Genomic DNA, 17,610 nt, shown 5'->3' with positions numbered 1-17,610 from the left:
GGCGGTATTATAGTAGTTATATTCTTGTACATAGGGGGCGGTATTATAGTAGTTATATTCTTGTACATAGGGGGCGGTATTATAGTAGTTATATTCTTGTACATAGGGGGCGGTATTATAGTAGTTATATTCTTGTACATAGGGGGCGGTATTATAGTAGTTATATTCTTGTACATAGGGGGCGGTATTATAGTAGTTATATTCTTGTACATAGGGGGCGGTATTATAGTAGTTATATTCTTGTACATAGGGGGCGGTATTATAGTAGTTATATTCTTGTACATAGGGGGCGGTATTATAGTAGTTATATTCTTGTACATAGGGGGCGGTATTATAGTAGTTATATTCTTGTACATAGGGGGCGGTATTATAGTAGTTATATTCTTGTACATAGGGGGCAGTATTATAGTAGTTATATTCTTGCACATAGGGAGCGGTATTATAGTATGCCTACAATATAGTGTGTTGCTTGCCACATCTGGTGCTTAGCACACAGCAGTGAATATAAAACTCTAGAAATTTCGGGAATAATCTATTTGATGAATTCCTCTTCTGTTGATATTAATGGTTATGGTGTCTGGAGAAGGTCTTTAAGCCTCTTTGTTAAGGGCTGATTAGTGTAATGGAAACTTTATGGCTTCATTATAATCTATAACACACAGAGATATCTTTATCGGTTGTTATGGGCAACTGTGTCACAATAAAGACTATGCGGACATCATGACTCATGCCCCCCCTTCCCCCATGATAGGGGTTTTGCCTGTGTCTCCTGCAGAATCCCCACACCATGTGCAGGAATAACAGGACGGGGGGGATTAAGAAGAGAATTACCCGGCTTTATCCAGTGATATAATCGTGCAGGGTTTGCATTGAGTGATCTGCGCTGCTCTCTTGTCCTGACCTGCAGAGGACACATATTAGGGCGACCAGTTGCTCCCCGGCGCAGGGATGCCCCCCCCCCCCTTCCTAAGAGGAGGACATTGCTCATCATTGGCAACGCTGCAGTTAAAGATCACGGTTATCTGCATCTAGAATAGAGCTGGGAAGATGGCTAAAGGCAGATATGGGGGGGGGGGGGGAGGCGCTGAGATTTATACTCCCCCCCCCCCCCCCCCTCTCTTAGAAAGTAATGAAGCCGCCCCTACTGCAGTGCTGTTATTTAGCATTGCCATGCATAGAGCGGGAATGGAGGGAAGCTCTCCAGCACTGCAGAGCTGTTATGCAAGATTGCACACACTATGTAGTACGAGGCGGCCGAGACTGCAGGACGGCTCAGATCAAGCCCGCTAATCCCATATACACCAGGGGAGACCCCCCATCATCATATATGTACTCTGTGACCATAAGAAACCCATGCATACAGACCCGACACATATAGATTGTAAGCTCTTGCCACCAAGGGCCCTCATTCCTATTCTCATTGCTCTGTAATGTCCTATTTTGTCATTACAGGCAGTACCCTACTTAAGAACACCCAACTTACAGACAACCCCTAGTTACAAAGGAACCTCTATTAATTGGTAATTTCCTATACTTTAGCCTTAGGATACAATAAACAGCTGTAACAGTTATCACAGGTGTCTGTAATGAAGCTTTATTATTAATCCTGCTTCTTATGACATTGCAACATTTTTAAAATCCAATTGTCACAGAGACCAAAAAACTTTTGTCTGGATCTACAATGATAAAACATACAGTTCCGACTTACATACAAATTCAACTTAAGAACAAACCAACAGAACCTATCTTGTATGTAACCCGGGGACTGCCTGTATATGATCTGTACAGCGCTGCGGAATATGATGGCGCTATAGAAATAATAATTATTATATCGATTTAATAATTTTGTGTGACAACGTTCAACTTTGGTCATATATAAGAGGATATATCATCAGGGTCACACATAGAATTTCCCCTTCTATTAAAATATCATTTGTTTTAAGTTATGGAGAACGTATCGTGGTCACATGAGCTGTTTCCCCCCCCCCCCCCCCAGGGTGCGTTCACATGTGGCAGTAATTGCAGAGATGTTAATATTGTGTTAACACATGCATTTGTTAACAATATGTTAACACTTGCGTTAAGGTGTGCGTTTTGTAACCGCAATGTTAAGAGCTATGTAATCGGGCAAATCTCCTCAGCTGTTCTGATGCATTTGAAAAAAGTGTGTTACTGCCAAGTGTGAGCGCACACTCAGGATTGTCACCTGTTTATACCTGATTAGTACACACGGCAGAGATGCTAATGGCCACAGCACAGCCACTGCCATTTATCACTGTGCACTTCTCCTTTAAAGCTTTCTATTGGTTTAATTGGAGGACACGGTGAGAATAATAATGAAGATGAAGAAGAGGAGTATATTCGATTTTTAACTAAACAATCAATTAAGAGATCTCCAGATAAGACCATTTCCCCCTTATGTTTTAGCCTTTCCCTTTTCTGGCCCCCAAGTGTCATCGTGCCCCTTATCTGGCCCCCAAGTGTCATCGTGCCCCTTATCTGGCCCCCAAGTGTCATCGTGCCCCTTATCTGGCCCCCAAGTGTCATCGTGCCCCTTATCTGGCCCCCAAGTGTCATCGTGCCCCTTATCTGGCCCCCAAGTGTCATCGTGCCCCTTATCTGGCCCCCAAGTGTCATCGTGCCCCTTATCTGGCCCCCAAGTGTCATCGTGCCCCTTATCTGGCCCCCAAGTGTCATCGTGCCCCTTATCTGGCCCCCAAGTGTCATCGTGCCCCTTATCTGGCCCCCAAGTGTCATCGTGCCCCTTATCTGGCCCCCAAGTGTCATCGTGCCCCTTATCTGGCCCCCAAGTGTCATCGTGCCCCTTATCTGGCCCCCAAGTGTCATCGTGCCCCTTATCTGGCCCCCAAGTGTCATCGTGCCCCTTATCTGGCCCCCAAGTGTCATCGTGCCCCTTATCTGGCCCCCAAGTGTCATCGTGCCCCTTATCTGGCCCCCAAGTGTCATCGTGCCCCTTATCTGGCCCCCAAGTGTCATCGTGCCCCTTATCTGGCCCCCAAGTGTCATCGTGCCCCTTATCTGGCCCCCAAGTGTCATCGTGCCCCTTATCTGGCCCCCAAGTGTCATCGTGCCCCTTATCTGGCCCCCAAGTGTCATCGTGCCCCTTATCTGGCCCCCAAGTGTCATCGTGCCCCTTATCTGGCCCCCAAGTGTCAGCGTGCCCCTTATCTGGCCCCCAAGTGTCAGCGTTCCCCTTATCTGGCCCCCAAGTGTCAGCGTGCCCCTTTTCTGTCCCCCAAGTGTCAGCGTGCCCCTTTTCTGTCCCCCATGTGTCAGCGTGCCCCTTATCTGGCCCCCAAGTGTCATCGTGCCCCTTATCTGGCCCCCAAGTGTCAGCGTGCCCCTTTTCTGTCCCCTCAAGTGTCAGCGTGCCCCTTTTCTGTCCCCTCAAGTGTCAGCGTGCCCTTTTTCTGGCCCCTCAAGTGTCAGCGTGCCCCTGTCCTGTCCCCCAAGTGTCAGCGTGTCCCTGTCCTGTCCCCTCAAGTGTCAGCGTGCCCTTTTTCTGCCCCCTCAAGTGTCAGCGTGCCCCTTTTCTGGCCCCTCAAGTGTCAGCGTGCCACTTTTCTGGCCCCTCAAGTGTCAGCGTGCCCCTGCCCTGTCCCCCCAAGTGTCAGCGTGTCCCTGCCCTGTCCCCCCAAGTGTCAGCGTGTCCCTGCCCTGTCCCCCAAGTGTCAGCGTGTCCTGTCCCCCAAGTGTCAGCGTGTCCCTGTCCTGTCCCCCCAAGTGTCAGCGTGTCCCTGTCCTGTCCCCCCAGCGTCAGCGTGCCCCTTTTCTGGCCCCTCAAGTGTAAGCATGTCCCTGCCCTGTCCCCCCAAGTGTTGGCGTATTGAGATGTCATTGTTATCTTCCTTGTTCATTTTACCCCCCTCCCTAAAACTGCCCGGAAGTCATTGCCCTATCCCCCACTCAAGTGTGTCCTTGTATTGTCACCCAAGTGGTCGGGTATGTGGTCAGAAGGTGGGGGGCACACAGCACAGGTGTCTGGGGACCCCTATACCCCCTGTGTGTGCTGCAGAGCTGTATGTGAGGAGGAGATGAGGGAAGTGTCTGGCTGGAGCTTCCTTTGCAGGGTTATAAAACAGATCAGTGTGACGCAAGATGGAGCAGCTGTGGATTTATGTTGTTTTCTTCTCCATGTAGATGCATAGACATAGGTGTGCAGTGTACAGGACGCATGGGTACATTGTATATCACACGTATGGGATACACGAGCAGCACATACATGTAACTATATATATATATATATATATATACACACATAGGTGCCCAGTGTACAGGACGTATGGATACATTGTATATCACACACGTATAGGATACATGAACAGCACATACATGTAACTATATGTATATACACACATAGGTGCGCAGTGTACGAGGCGCATGGATACATTGTATCACACACGTATAGGATACATGAGCAGCACATACATGTAACTATATATATATATACACACACATAGGTGCCCAGTGTACAGGACGTGTGGATACATTGTATATCACACACGTATAGGATACATGAACAGCACATACATGTAACTATATATATACACACACATAGGTGCGCAGTGTACGAAGCGCATGGATACATTGTATCACACACATATGGGATACATGAGCGGTACATACATGTAACTATATATACACACACATAGGTGCGCAGTGTACGAGGCGCATGGATACATTGTATCACACACATATAGGATACATGAGCAGCACATACATGTAACTATATATATATATATATACACACACATAGGTGCGCAGTGTACGAAGCGCATGGATACATTGTATCACACACATATGGGATACATGAGCAGCACATACATGTAACTATATATACATACACATAGGTGCGCAGTGTACAGGACGCATGGATACATTGTATCACACATATGGGATACATGAGCGGTACATACATGTAACTATATATACACACACATAGGTGCGCAGTGTACGAGGTGCATGGATACATTGTATCACACACGTATAGGATACATGAGCAGCACATACATGTAACTATATATACACACACATAGGTGCGCAGTGTACGAGGCGCATAGATGCATTGTATCACACACGTATCACATACATGTAACTATATATACACACAGTCCTATATACAGTATGATAACACCCTGTTGCGCCCCCTCCTCACACCTCTCTCATCCTCCTCGTTGTCACCCATGTAAACACACACCTCCCCCTCATTCCCAGGAGCAGCCACCATGTCCCCCTCCCCACATTGTGCAGCAGGTGCTGCACCGGAGGAAGAAGCGTTAATGAGCCCCCCTCCCATGTAGTGTGGAGCCCCCCACCATTGTTGTGCAGAGGCGCCTGGTCTCCATACAGATGATGGTGTAAGGATATGTAAAGCAGAGCCTGGTCCCCCCTGTGTGCAGCAGGCAGCTTCCTCCCATCTCTCCCCCAGTTAGAGGCTCCTTCCCTGCCCTCTCATTTCTATGTCACTCCACCTCCCCTGCCTGTCTCCTCTCCCAGCAGCAGGATCTGCCTGTCTCCTCTCTGCTCTCTCCCTCCGGTAGGTTCTGTCTCATTCTCACCCCAATATTAGCCCTCTGTGTACCCCCCAACACCCATACAGACCCACCCCCCCCCAACCTGGCACCTGTAGCCGAGCTGTCAATCGCCTCCTGCATGCAGCAGCTGCGACTGTGATCCCTCCAGACAGCAGCAGGTCGTATATTACCCCTGTTACCCCCTGCATGCAGCACCTTCTGCAGACCAAGACCCCCATACCACCTCCACTGGGCACCTGGTAGGTAGTAGATCCCCCTCCTACCCCCATCCAGTATCCTGCACCTGTAACCTAGCTGTCAATCATCTCTGATGCTACTCCCCCTGCAGACCAAGACTCCTTTGCCACCTCCAGTGGGCACCTGATGGGTGGTAGACCCCCCTCCTTCATACACCTCTTGCCCCTAGCTGTCAATCATGTCTGGGCTAAGCTTCACCTGCAGCTCCTGCCCATCCAGCAGTCCTTCCATATCATCCCCCAACCTGTAACTGAGCTCCTCCTGCAGCAGGTCTGACATGGACCGGTTCAGATGCCTCATTGCTGCGGTTTTGGGGGTCAACAGGGCATTGCTAAAAATTGGCAGTGGGTGCTAACCCCTGCCCAGAATATCCTAAATTCGATGCAGCTTTGTTGGGGTTTCCCTCACCCTGCCCCCCACCATTATAGGTGTTTACTAATCACTCCCCACTCATGTAGCACATGAACCCTATAATCACCCCCTCCCCATTTATGCAGCCCCCTCAGGTACCCCTTCCCTTATCATTCAGTAGCCCCCTTCCCATACAGCTCTGGAGAACCTTATTTTCAACAGGTGCCCCCTCTGCTGGTCCAGGCGTGCATGTAGCAGCCGCTAGGAATCCCCAGTCTGCCATTAACCCCTGCAGAACGCAGTGTAATCGCAGGATCCCCCTCCCCTTGTGACTCCCCCCAGGTCCCCTCCGCACCCCCAGCCGGAGGATGTGATCGGGTGTCTCCGCGGTGAGTGATCAGCGTCCTCCGGAGTGGGCTGTGATCGGTGTCCTGTCCCCGGGGATTCCCAGCGTCACCATGTCCGAGGTGCTGCCCTTCAGCGAGGCCGAGCAGCGGGGACATTACGCGGATGGAGGTGGGGACATGGCCGGACAGATCCCCCTCACCTGCCGCCTGCAGGACACTGGCAACTTCTACGGCAGCTCGGGGCAGGGGGGCGGCAAGAGGCCCCCAAAACTCGGCCAGATCGGCCGCAGCAAGAGAGGTAGGTACCCCTGTATCTACATCCTGCACCCCTAAGTAATCTGTCTGCACCCATGTACCTGTATCTCCTGTTTAGCTCAATCCTAATTCCTATGTCCTGCCTGTACCCATAATATCACTTGAGATCCCCAATCAGGAACCCCTAAATCTGACCTCTGTAATATAGATAAATCTGATATATGCTTCTATGTATACAATGTACAATAGATCCCCCCTATAATATCGCTACTTGCACCTAATAAACAGATACGTCATCTTACTGCCTGCACCCTATAAACTGTGATATATACCCCATCTTACTGCCTGCACCCTATAAACAGTGATATATACCCCGTCTTACTGCCTGTATCCTATAAACAGTGATATATACCCCACATTACTGCCTGTATCCTATAAACAGTAATATATACCCCGTCTTACTGCCTGTACCCTATAAACAGTGATATATACCCCATCTTACTGCCTGCACCCTATAAACAGTGATATATACCCCATCTTACTGCCTGCACCCTATAAACAGTGATATATACCCCACATTACTGCCTGTACCCTATAAACAGTGATACATACCCCATCTTACTGCCTGTACCCTATAAACAGTGATATATACCCCATCTTACTGCCTGCACCCTATAAACAGTGATACATACCCCATCTTACTGCCTGTACCCTATAAACAGTGATACATACCCCATCTTACTGCCTGCACCCTATAAACAGTGATATATACCCCATCTTACTGCCTGTACCCTATAAACAGTTATATATACCCCATCTTACTGCCTGCACCCTATAAACAGTAATATATACCCCGTCTTACTGCCTGTACCCTATAAACAGTGATATATACCCCATCTTACTGCCTGCACCCTATAAACAGTGATACATACCCCATCTTACTGCCTGTACCCTATAAACAGTGATATATACCCCATCTTACTGCCTGTACCCTATAAACAGTGATATATACCCCATCTTACTGCCTGTACCCTATAAACAGTAATATATACCCCGTCTTACTGCCTGTACCCTATAAACAGTAATATATACCCCATCTTACTGCCTGTACCCTATAAACAGTGATATATACCCAATCTTACTGCCTGCACCCTATAAACAGTGATATATACCCCATCTTACTGCCTGAACCCTATAGACAGCAATATATACCCCATATTACTGTCTGTACCCTATAGACAGCGATATATACCCCACATTACTGTCTGTACACTATAGACAGTGATATATACCCCATATTACTGTCTGTACCCTATAGACAGCGATATATACCCCACGTTACTGTCTGTACCCTATAGACAGTGATATATACCCCACATTATTGTCTGTACCCTATAGACAGTGATATATACCCCACATTACTGTCTGTACCCTATAGACAGTGATATATACCCCATATTACTGTCTGTACCCTATAGAGAACTGTATGTAACCCATATTACTGCTTGCACCCTACAAACAGTGTTGTCTATCATGTCCTGCACCTTATAATATATATATGTAATATATATTGCCTTCAACTCCGATGCGTTACTGTCTGTACCCTATATTTCTGGCTGCAGCCTGTAAACTACCACATATTACGAACCTCTATAAACAGCTATATGTATCCCATATATTACTACCATAAACAGTGATAACCCTATAAAACAATAAGATATCCCATATAACGCCATATGTGTACCCTGTATATGTCTGCCATGTGCCTGCCTGCACCCTATTGTGATGTGCACCCCCTTTTTCTCCCTGCGTCTTTTGGGCAGTAGTATTCCCCTCATGTTCCTTCCTGTACTCTGTAAAGTGATGTTGACCTCCATATTAGTACACATTGTATATTAGAAGCCCTGCTATATCCCCTGTGTTACTGCCGGGACCTTATAAACACTGACATGTCCTCTTTATTACTATAAGTACCCCATAATATCACTGACTGCACCAGATACACTGTGGTGTGTACCCCATAAAGTGACTGCCTTATATTAGTGTATAGTAATATTCTCCCTTTATTATGCCTGCATCTCATAAACAATTATATTTACTCCATATTACTGCCTGCCCCCCATCATGGCTCCTACTAATTATAAGATATTGCATCAGATGTCATCAGCATGTTATGATTAGATGTGATGTCATCGGCAGACGATGGGTAGATGTGATGTCATCAGCAGACGATGGGTAGATGTGATGTCATCGGCAGACGATGGGTAGATGTGATGTCATCAGCAGACGATGGGTAGATGCGATGTCATCAGCAGACGATGGGTAGATGCGATGTCATCAGCAGACGATGGGTAGATGCGATGTCATCAGCAGACGATGGGTAGATGCGATGTCATCAGCAGACGATGGGTAGATGCGATGTCATCAGCAGACGATGGGTAGATGCGATGTCATCAGCAGACGATGGGTAGATGCGATGTCATCAGCAGACGATGGGTAGATGCGATGTCATCAGCAGACGATGGGTAGATGCGATGTCATCAGCAGACGATGGGTAGATGCGATGTCATCAGCAGACGATGGGTAGATGCGATGTCATCAGCAGACGATGGGTAGATGCGATGTCATCAGCAGACGATGGGTAGATGCGATGTCATCAGCAGACGATGGGTAGATGCGATGTCATCAGCAGACGATGGGTAGATGCGATGTCATCAGCAGACGATGGGTAGATGCGATGTCATCAGCAGACGATGGGTAGATGCGATGTCATCAGCAGACGATGACTATATGGGATGTCATCAGCAGACGATGGGTAGATGCGATGTCATCAGCAGACGATGGGTAGATGCGATGTCATCAGCAGACGATGGGTAGATGCGATGTCATCAGCAGACGATGGGTAGATGCGATGTCATCAGCAGACGATGGGTAGATGCGATGTCATCAGCAGACGATGGGTAGATGCGATGTCATCAGCAGACGATGGGTAGATGCGATGTCATCAGCAGACGATGGGTAGATGCGATGTCATCAGCAGACGATGGGTAGATGCGATGTCATCAGCAGACGATGGGTAGATGCGATGTCATCAGCAGACGATGGGTAGATGCGATGTCATCAGCAGACGATGGGTAGATGCGATGTCATCAGCAGACGATGGGTAGATGCGATGTCATCAGCAGACGATGGGTAGATGCGATGTCATCAGCAGACGATGACTATATGGGATGTCATCAGCAGACGATGGGTAGATGCGATGTCATCAGCAGACGATGGGTAGATGCGATGTCATCAGCAGACGATGGGTAGATGCGATGTCATCAGCAGACGATGGGTAGATGCGATGTCATCAGCAGACGATGGGTAGATGCGATGTCATCAGCAGACGATGGGTAGATGCGATGTCATCAGCAGACGATGGGTAGATGCGATGTCATCAGCAGACGATGGGTAGATGCGATGTCATCAGCAGACGATGGGTAGATGCGATGTCATCAGCAGACGATGGGTAGATGCGATGTCATCAGCAGACGATGGGTAGATGCGATGTCATCAGCAGACGATGGGTAGATGCGATGTCATCAGCAGACGATGGGTAGATGCGATGTCATCAGCAGACGATGGGTAGATGCGATGTCATCAGCAGACGATGGGTAGATGCGATGTCATCAGCAGACGATGGGTAGATGCGATGTCATCAGCAGACGATGGGTAGATGCGATGTCATCAGCAGACGATGGGTAGATGCGATGTCATCAGCAGACGATGGGTAGATGCGATGTCATCAGCAGACGATGGGTAGATGCGATGTCATCAGCAGACGATGGGTAGATGCGATGTCATCAGCAGACGATGGGTAGATGCGATGTCATCAGCAGACGATGGGTAGATGCGATGTCATCAGCAGACGATGGGTAGATGCGATGTCATCAGCAGACGATGGGTAGATGCGATGTCATCAGCAGACGATGGGTAGATGCGATGTCATCAGCAGACGATGACTATATGGGATGTTATCAGCAGACGATGACTATGTGGGATGTCACCAGCAGACAATGACTATATGTGATGTCACCAGTGCTTCATCCATACAGTATATAATTTCATTAGTATCTAATTACCATATATGATGTCATTGGCAGCCTGTTACATGAAATAGACATCTGACTGTGCGCTTAGGAGTCATATTAGGCCTGATTGGAAGTGTGACCGGATCTAATATCCGGTAAGCTACGATGTTATATCTAACCGTGTGCCTCTCTCTATAGTGGTGATAGAAGACGAGCGGATCGAAGCCGTCCTCACAATGTCCGAGAAAGCTCCGCCTGCTGTTTAAACTTCCCCTTTCCTGCCCTCCAAGGATCTCACCGAACCACCCTACGGCACCATCCATCAGATCCGCGGCTGCCATCAACGCTTCCACTCATTCTAACCGGATCATCGGAAAAATCGTCTGTGGGGGAGGGGCTTGGGCCGGTGTGGGAAAAACGATAAGAGACGTGAAATATGTATCTGGACGGAGGAAACATAGACAATGATGGCAAACTCCCCGCAGCAGCTGAGCTTCTACTGTCTACCCCCTTGTCACCATCTTATGGGTTGGCGGTGGGGGGGTGTGTGTTTAAAAAAAACAAAAAATCCCCAATTCTTTCTCCCTTAATCCCTACCCACATTTTAGGGGTCCTCCTATCACTTTAGCAGGGTTCCCTTTAAGGTCTGATGATGTGGGATTTCGTTTTTTTTTTTACATTTTATTTGTGAATTATTTTTTTTAAAGAAATTGCGGAGCCAAATTTAGAAGGATCTCAAAGTCTTCGGACCTGGGCCAATAACACCATGGACCTTTCTTCTTCTGGATTATTTCCTACTGACCATTTTGGGGGATAACATCCCTCTTCCCCCTCTCGTTTACCCCTGTTTGGATTAGGGGGTACAGGTCAGTGGCATGGCAGTAACTAAAAAAAAATTATATGAAAAATGATTTATTATTTTCTTAGTTTAACCCTGGGATTACGAAGCCAAATACTCCTGAACTCCAGGACCAATGACCAATCCATACATATTACGGATCCTATGTGTGAATTTTTTTTAAATTATATATTTTTTATTATCAAAATCTTCGAGTTATCGTCATTGGGTTTGACCATTTTTGGCCAAAATGAAAAGTTATTAGTCAATGATGGGATTGGAACTTTTACTTACAAAGGGGGTTACATGGTTGTCCTTAAAGTGTTTTTGTGTTTTGAAATTTTTTTTCGGAAAGAACCATTTATAGGTATTTTTAATATTTGCGCAACCAAACTTAGTAATTAGTTAGGAATTGAGCCCAAATTAAGGATCACAGATCCTTAGTACAGGTAATCGATATCAGAATTTTGGGGGTCCACGCCTAATTCCCCATAATTTTGTTTTGTCGGGCTCCTGTGATCGATCAAATGACCTGTTTACGGTAAGTGAATGGGCCTCAACTGTAATACCAAGTGCAGCCACTACATAACGTAGGGCGCTTTGCCACTTACACTCTAGATGTGGGTCCCAATCTGATATTTCGGTAAATGCCCATGTGATGACCCTACCTACACAGAGAGTGCTACAGCGGTGGTCTTACCCACCACAGACTCCTTCAATGACAATTATAACCCAGGGATTATAAGCCACCATATTGTTTCATTCTAAAAACCCTTTAGTAAAGAGTGACATTATGAGGTTGATAACAGCGAGCAATAGCTTGCAATACCATTATCTACTATAAATGTATTATGTATCGGTTGGTCATTCCGTCCGTGTAAGAGTTAACATTGCCGGAGAATTTAATTTTATCATCTTGAAGCCGCGACGTTCATCAGCTGCTGCACAGAATCGTAACAACGCCTCCCCGGGGGCCACGGAAGGATTTTAATCTTAACCCAGATTTCTATGGGAGAAAAAAAAAAAAGACACACACAAAAAAAACTGCTGTTAATAATATCGTATGTCTGAATTCCTGGCGGAGCGCAGGTCTGTCGCCGTACTGCCCGCTCCGTGCTAAATACTGTTTACATGATTTAATCTTGCAAAAAATTGACATATATATAAGATACATATATATGTGACAAACTGTGCACCTTTGCATGCAAATATCGTTTTTTTGACATGTGACATTCTTTGACGAATGGAATTATTTTTAGCCGTGCAATATCGCGTGTTCCTCGACTATCGTTTTGTTAAAAAAAAAAAAAGGAACTCGGAAAGGAGAAAGAATTTATCATTTGTATTTTTTTAAGAGAAAGACAATTGTATTCCTGCTCTGGTCTCATTTTGTTTTCCGCGCCAGCAGGCCACTTTGTTATATTTTTTTAAATTATTTTTTTCGGTTTACTTCCTGTGTGCGTATGCTGTAAACCCCTCCCACCCCCCCTTTTTAGATATTTTTGGAGGAGCTGTCTCTTTTGAAGATGTTGTAGATTTTTATATATGATGTTCAATAGATGACAGAAATCGGGAGCCCTTGTGGTCCTTCGGTGCTGAAGGGATTCAATAAAATTGTTACCATTGCCCCAAATGGTTGCATGACAAAAAAAAAAAATGAGTGCCAAATTTCTGTGCAACTTTTGCGTAGGTTCAACCCCAGTGCATTATTTTTTTTTTTTGGGACAGGGGCACCTATAGGCCGTATAAAGGACAGACTTATAGGTTGCCCCTCCCCCCCAGCCCGATATGGTTTTCCCCGTTTCGGTTTTTTGGAGTAGTAGCTTCTCCTTTAAATTGAATGGTATAGAGATATGGCAGGGTCACTCCTCTGATTTGGCATTGGCCTGTTATTTTCTTTCTTTTTGGATTTTTTATTTTATTTTTGTATTTATTCTGATTTCAGGAAAGATTTTTACGCGTCACAGAGATTTGATTTGTTTCCGGCATTTTGAGTTGCGTTGTGTATGTGTACATATATATATATATATCCTTCAGAGCTGCTGAGATGGTCACAATATCCTGCACTCTTACGTTCTTCCTTACAATTCTAGATGATGTGTATATATATATATCTTTTTCTTGAAATAAATGAGGCAAACAGGACTGTATTACACGTTCACAATGCTGGTTGGATCCAGTGAAAGTCCCCTTTTTAAGGGATTCTATCCTCTACGTACTATGGAGGCGGACATTTTGTGAGCAGGAGCCGTGTTCTTCTTAAAATGGCTGAAGCTTGACAGATATTTCCTGTCTTGCAATCTGCCATGACACATGTTTCTATAGAAAAGACAGGGGTGTTACTTGTGTGTGTCGCACCTAGGCCCTGGAGCCGTAGTACCGCCATGAGGTGTCTCTTCACTATAGTGTACATTATAGTTGGGGGGGCCTGGTAAAGATTTCGCATAATGGCTTCTAGTAATTCCTTTCCGAAGCGGATGGGAATAGACATGCAATTCCATTGACTTTTTAGAGATGGTTGTACGCCATTTCTATGGTGTCATGTGACTGGAACGACAAGTGACGGCTCACAAAATGGCGGCTGCCAGTGTGTGTACACTTTACATAGCACTGAATATGTTATCTGCATGGCTCAGGATTTCCGAATATCCCGCGGAATTAGATTTACTGTATAAAATGGAGGGAGATGGCGGGAAGATCTGGGTTGGAGGGCAATCTTGTGACTATATAAAGTGGATTTGTGTAGATAATTTGGGGTTTTCCTGTGATGATTTTCTGGTATGTCATTCACGGTGCATTCCTACCCAAGCTTTAAGTTTCAAGTAAGCAACGTGTGGTTGTTGAACTACAACCCCCAGCAGTCTTGTTTTGTGGTGTACTTCAATAGCTAAAATGGATTTTAAAACAAAAAAAAAAAAAAAGATTTTTCATGCGTTGCTTACTTGTGACAGAGATCTACGTGGGCAAAATGGTCATGGTTTAAAAAAAAAAGAAATAAAAAGGTTAAAAAAAAAAAAAGATTAAAATGGCTGCTACCAAGGACTCTTTGTAATGATACAGTCTGGATTTCAAAATGGCTGCTATGGGATGGACTGTATTTGAAAAAAAGTCAGGGCTTAAAATGGCTGCTAACATGGTAGACTGTACTAAAAACAGCCAGGGTATTCATAATGGTGTGCTGTGTAGGAGAAGCAGAATTTCAAAATGGCTGCCAAGTGGAAAACAGTACAATCAAACCGAGACTAAAATGGCTGCCGAACAATAAAACGGATGAGGCTACAGCAATATTTGATTGGGTAAAGATCCTCATCTATGATTTAACTTATACAGAAATGGCCTTGTATCAAAGCTGTCTGATTGATGAAGTAACGCTACCACGGTTTGTTTTTTTTTCTGTCTTTCAACTTTGTTTTCCATGGCAACCAATAGGGCATCACTTTAAATTAGAATTCATCACATTGTGTTCGATTTTTTTTTGTCAGATTTCCGGTTTCATTTCATTCTCGTCACCTGAGGGTGATGGCACACGTGGCGTTTTGAATGCATTTGTGGGCTGTTTTTTAAGCAGTCCGTTAAAAAAAAAAAACACATGCGTTTTTGAAAACACATCCGTTTTTTGACAGGTTTTACCAATTATCTTAAAAAAATGCATGCGTTTTTGATCAGTTTTAATTAACGGACTGCTTAAAAACGGCCCAAAAACGCGTTCAAAATGCCACGTGTGCCATCACCCTCAGGCAACCAATCAGCACTCACAATCATAGTTCATTTCAACCAAGTGCTTCCAAAATTGTCGCACCTAGCAACCAATTACAGATCAGTTTCCGTTGTTTTCTTAATCGATCACGGTGACCGATAAAACTGGTAAAATAAACAGACAAAATGAAACAAGGATTCTGGTTGGTTGCCATGTTACTCGTTCTCTCAGACAGTTTTTTGTAAAACCAGCCTATACAATACTCCCTAATGTCATATAATCTGTAAATGTAGAAACAGTCTTTGTTGCACATAACAACCAATCATAGTGCTGCTTTAAGTTTTCAAAAGCAGAATATGAAATGAAAGCTGGCCTGTGATTGGATGCTTTGGGCAATTTAATTATGCCTGTTTTCTAAGTCTCTCTCAGTTCGCTGCTTTTTGGCAATGCGGTTAGACATCAGCAGGACATTGTTTACAGGGGCGTAACTTGATGATGTACAGAGGGTGCGGTCGCATCCAGGCCCAAGAGGCTTTGGGGGCCCATAAGGTCTCTATTTCCCATATGAGAAGACTAGTACTATGAACCATACATTATAGTTGGGGAGGGGCCTGGCACAGACTTTGCACTGGGGCCCATCAGCGTCAAGTTACGCCACTGATTGTTTACATAATGCCAGCCATCACTGGACATAAGAGGTCTATGTACATTTGCTGCCTCATCCTTTTAAAAAAAGAGCCCTTTACCCAAATGTATAAAAAAAAATCTGATTACTACAACAAAAAGAGAAAGAAAAGCAAAATGTAAGATTGCTAAGGAGATCCAGTCTGACAGTGGTGGTAAAGGGGCTGGTTGTCAGGCAATACATCTATAGCAACCATGACTGTCAGACATGATATCTAGCTCCAAGCCATATTGTTCCCCTTATACGTATCGGCAATAGTAATCAGATTTTCCTAGAATATATGTAGACTTCCACCCTCTATAGTTCTCCATTCTACCCTGGCTGTTTCTTATACATCAGTGAAAGCGTAATATACATGAACAATGGGATTCAGGCTGTGAACGGCCCTGTCGCCGGGTAGGGGGGTGGGGCTTTACTTTTTCGCAGGACTCGCGCTGGAGACTCGCTCCAAATATTGCACAAGGTGAAATCAAGGACGAGCACTTTTTTGATACGACTCTTAGACTTTGGTGCTACCACTCACCTCTTCCGTCATGCTGGAGCGGCGTCGCAGGGCTGATAATGCTGATGATGTGGGCGGGGAGGAGGCAGGGCCAGAGTTGGCGTGACATTGTTTTTTTGGATCTGACCGTTATATTACTGCTTTATTTTATTCCTTGTACCTCTTCAATGTGTTTGCGGCAAAACCTCTGCCATTCAAGGGGGTTAAAAACGTGTAACTGTAACGGGGGAGGGACGGGACTGAGAGGCACTTGAAATAGTTATCATATATTACTGCTGTTTTTATTGCAATAAAATGTTGATACAGTTGTGTCGCCTCCGTCTTTATTGTTGGAGCTGTGTTCCTTCTTTACTCATCTTGTAATTGTATATAATGGCAGTATGATGGATAATGTATGAATAGTGTATAAAGATTGTATGATGCATGAAAAGATTTGTACAATGTGTGTATAAGTGATGTATGATGTATGAGTGTATAAAGGTTTATATATAATTGTGTGATTTATGATTGTTAGATGAATATATGATTATATAATACTAATTATACAACGTGTGCCTGCCTGGTGTATGATGATTGTATGAAGGTTAATACAGTGGGTGCGGAAAGTATTCAGAACCTTTTGAATTTTTCACTATGTTTCATTGTAGCAGATTGATAAGATCAAAAAAGAGGTCCAGAGCACTCTGGAAGAGGTTCTCATCCAGGATATCTTTGTACTTAGCCGCATTTATCTTTCCTTCCATTACACCCAGTGATCCTGTCCCTGACCCCATAGCCTGATGCTGCCCCCTATGTGTCACTGCTGGGATTGTATTTGGCAGGCAGGTGATGAGCGGCGCCTGGTACAATCTTCATCTCATCAGAGCAGAGATTCTTATTTCTCATAGTCCGGGATCCTTCATGTGTTTTGCACACTATATGCGGCTTTCATATGTCTTGCACTGAGGAGAGGCTTCCAGCCCTGACTGCTGGAGGTGCAGTGATAGATGACTCTCATCTCCATACTGCATCTGTGTGATCTTGGGGTTGTTCTTTAACCTCTCTCACCAAGGCACTTCTCCTATGATTGT

At 45.3% G+C, this 17,610-nt stretch overlaps 1 protein-coding gene across 3 annotated transcripts; it reads left to right on the top strand.

Annotated features, from left to right (window-relative positions):
- Positions 1-5,355: 5,355 nt before the first annotated feature.
- Positions 5,356-16,848, top strand: CAMK2N1 (calcium/calmodulin dependent protein kinase II inhibitor 1). Of its 3 annotated transcripts, none has more exons than XM_072155196.1 (3): positions 5,356-5,378; positions 6,486-6,788; positions 11,017-16,848. In XM_072155196.1, the coding sequence occupies exons 2-3, from the start codon at positions 6,602-6,604 to the stop codon at positions 11,082-11,084; spliced, it is 255 nt and encodes an 84-aa protein (XP_072011297.1). In that variant the 5' UTR covers positions 5,356-5,378; positions 6,486-6,601; the 3' UTR covers positions 11,085-16,848. The 3 variants fall into 3 exon arrangements, with proteins under 3 accessions (XP_072011297.1, XP_072011295.1, XP_072011296.1); XM_072155194.1 differs by lacking the exon at positions 5,356-5,378 and adding an exon at positions 5,397-5,557; XM_072155195.1 differs by lacking the exon at positions 5,356-5,378 and adding an exon at positions 5,637-5,794.
- Positions 16,849-17,610: the final 762 nt, after the last annotated feature.

The sequence above is a fragment of the Engystomops pustulosus genome, chromosome 6, assembly GCF_040894005.1.
Source record: "Engystomops pustulosus chromosome 6, aEngPut4.maternal, whole genome shotgun sequence".
Taxonomy (NCBI): Eukaryota; Metazoa; Chordata; class Amphibia; order Anura; family Leptodactylidae; genus Engystomops; species Engystomops pustulosus.
The sequence above is the reverse complement of the archived record's forward strand: the minus strand, read 5'-3'. Positions and strand labels throughout refer to the sequence as shown.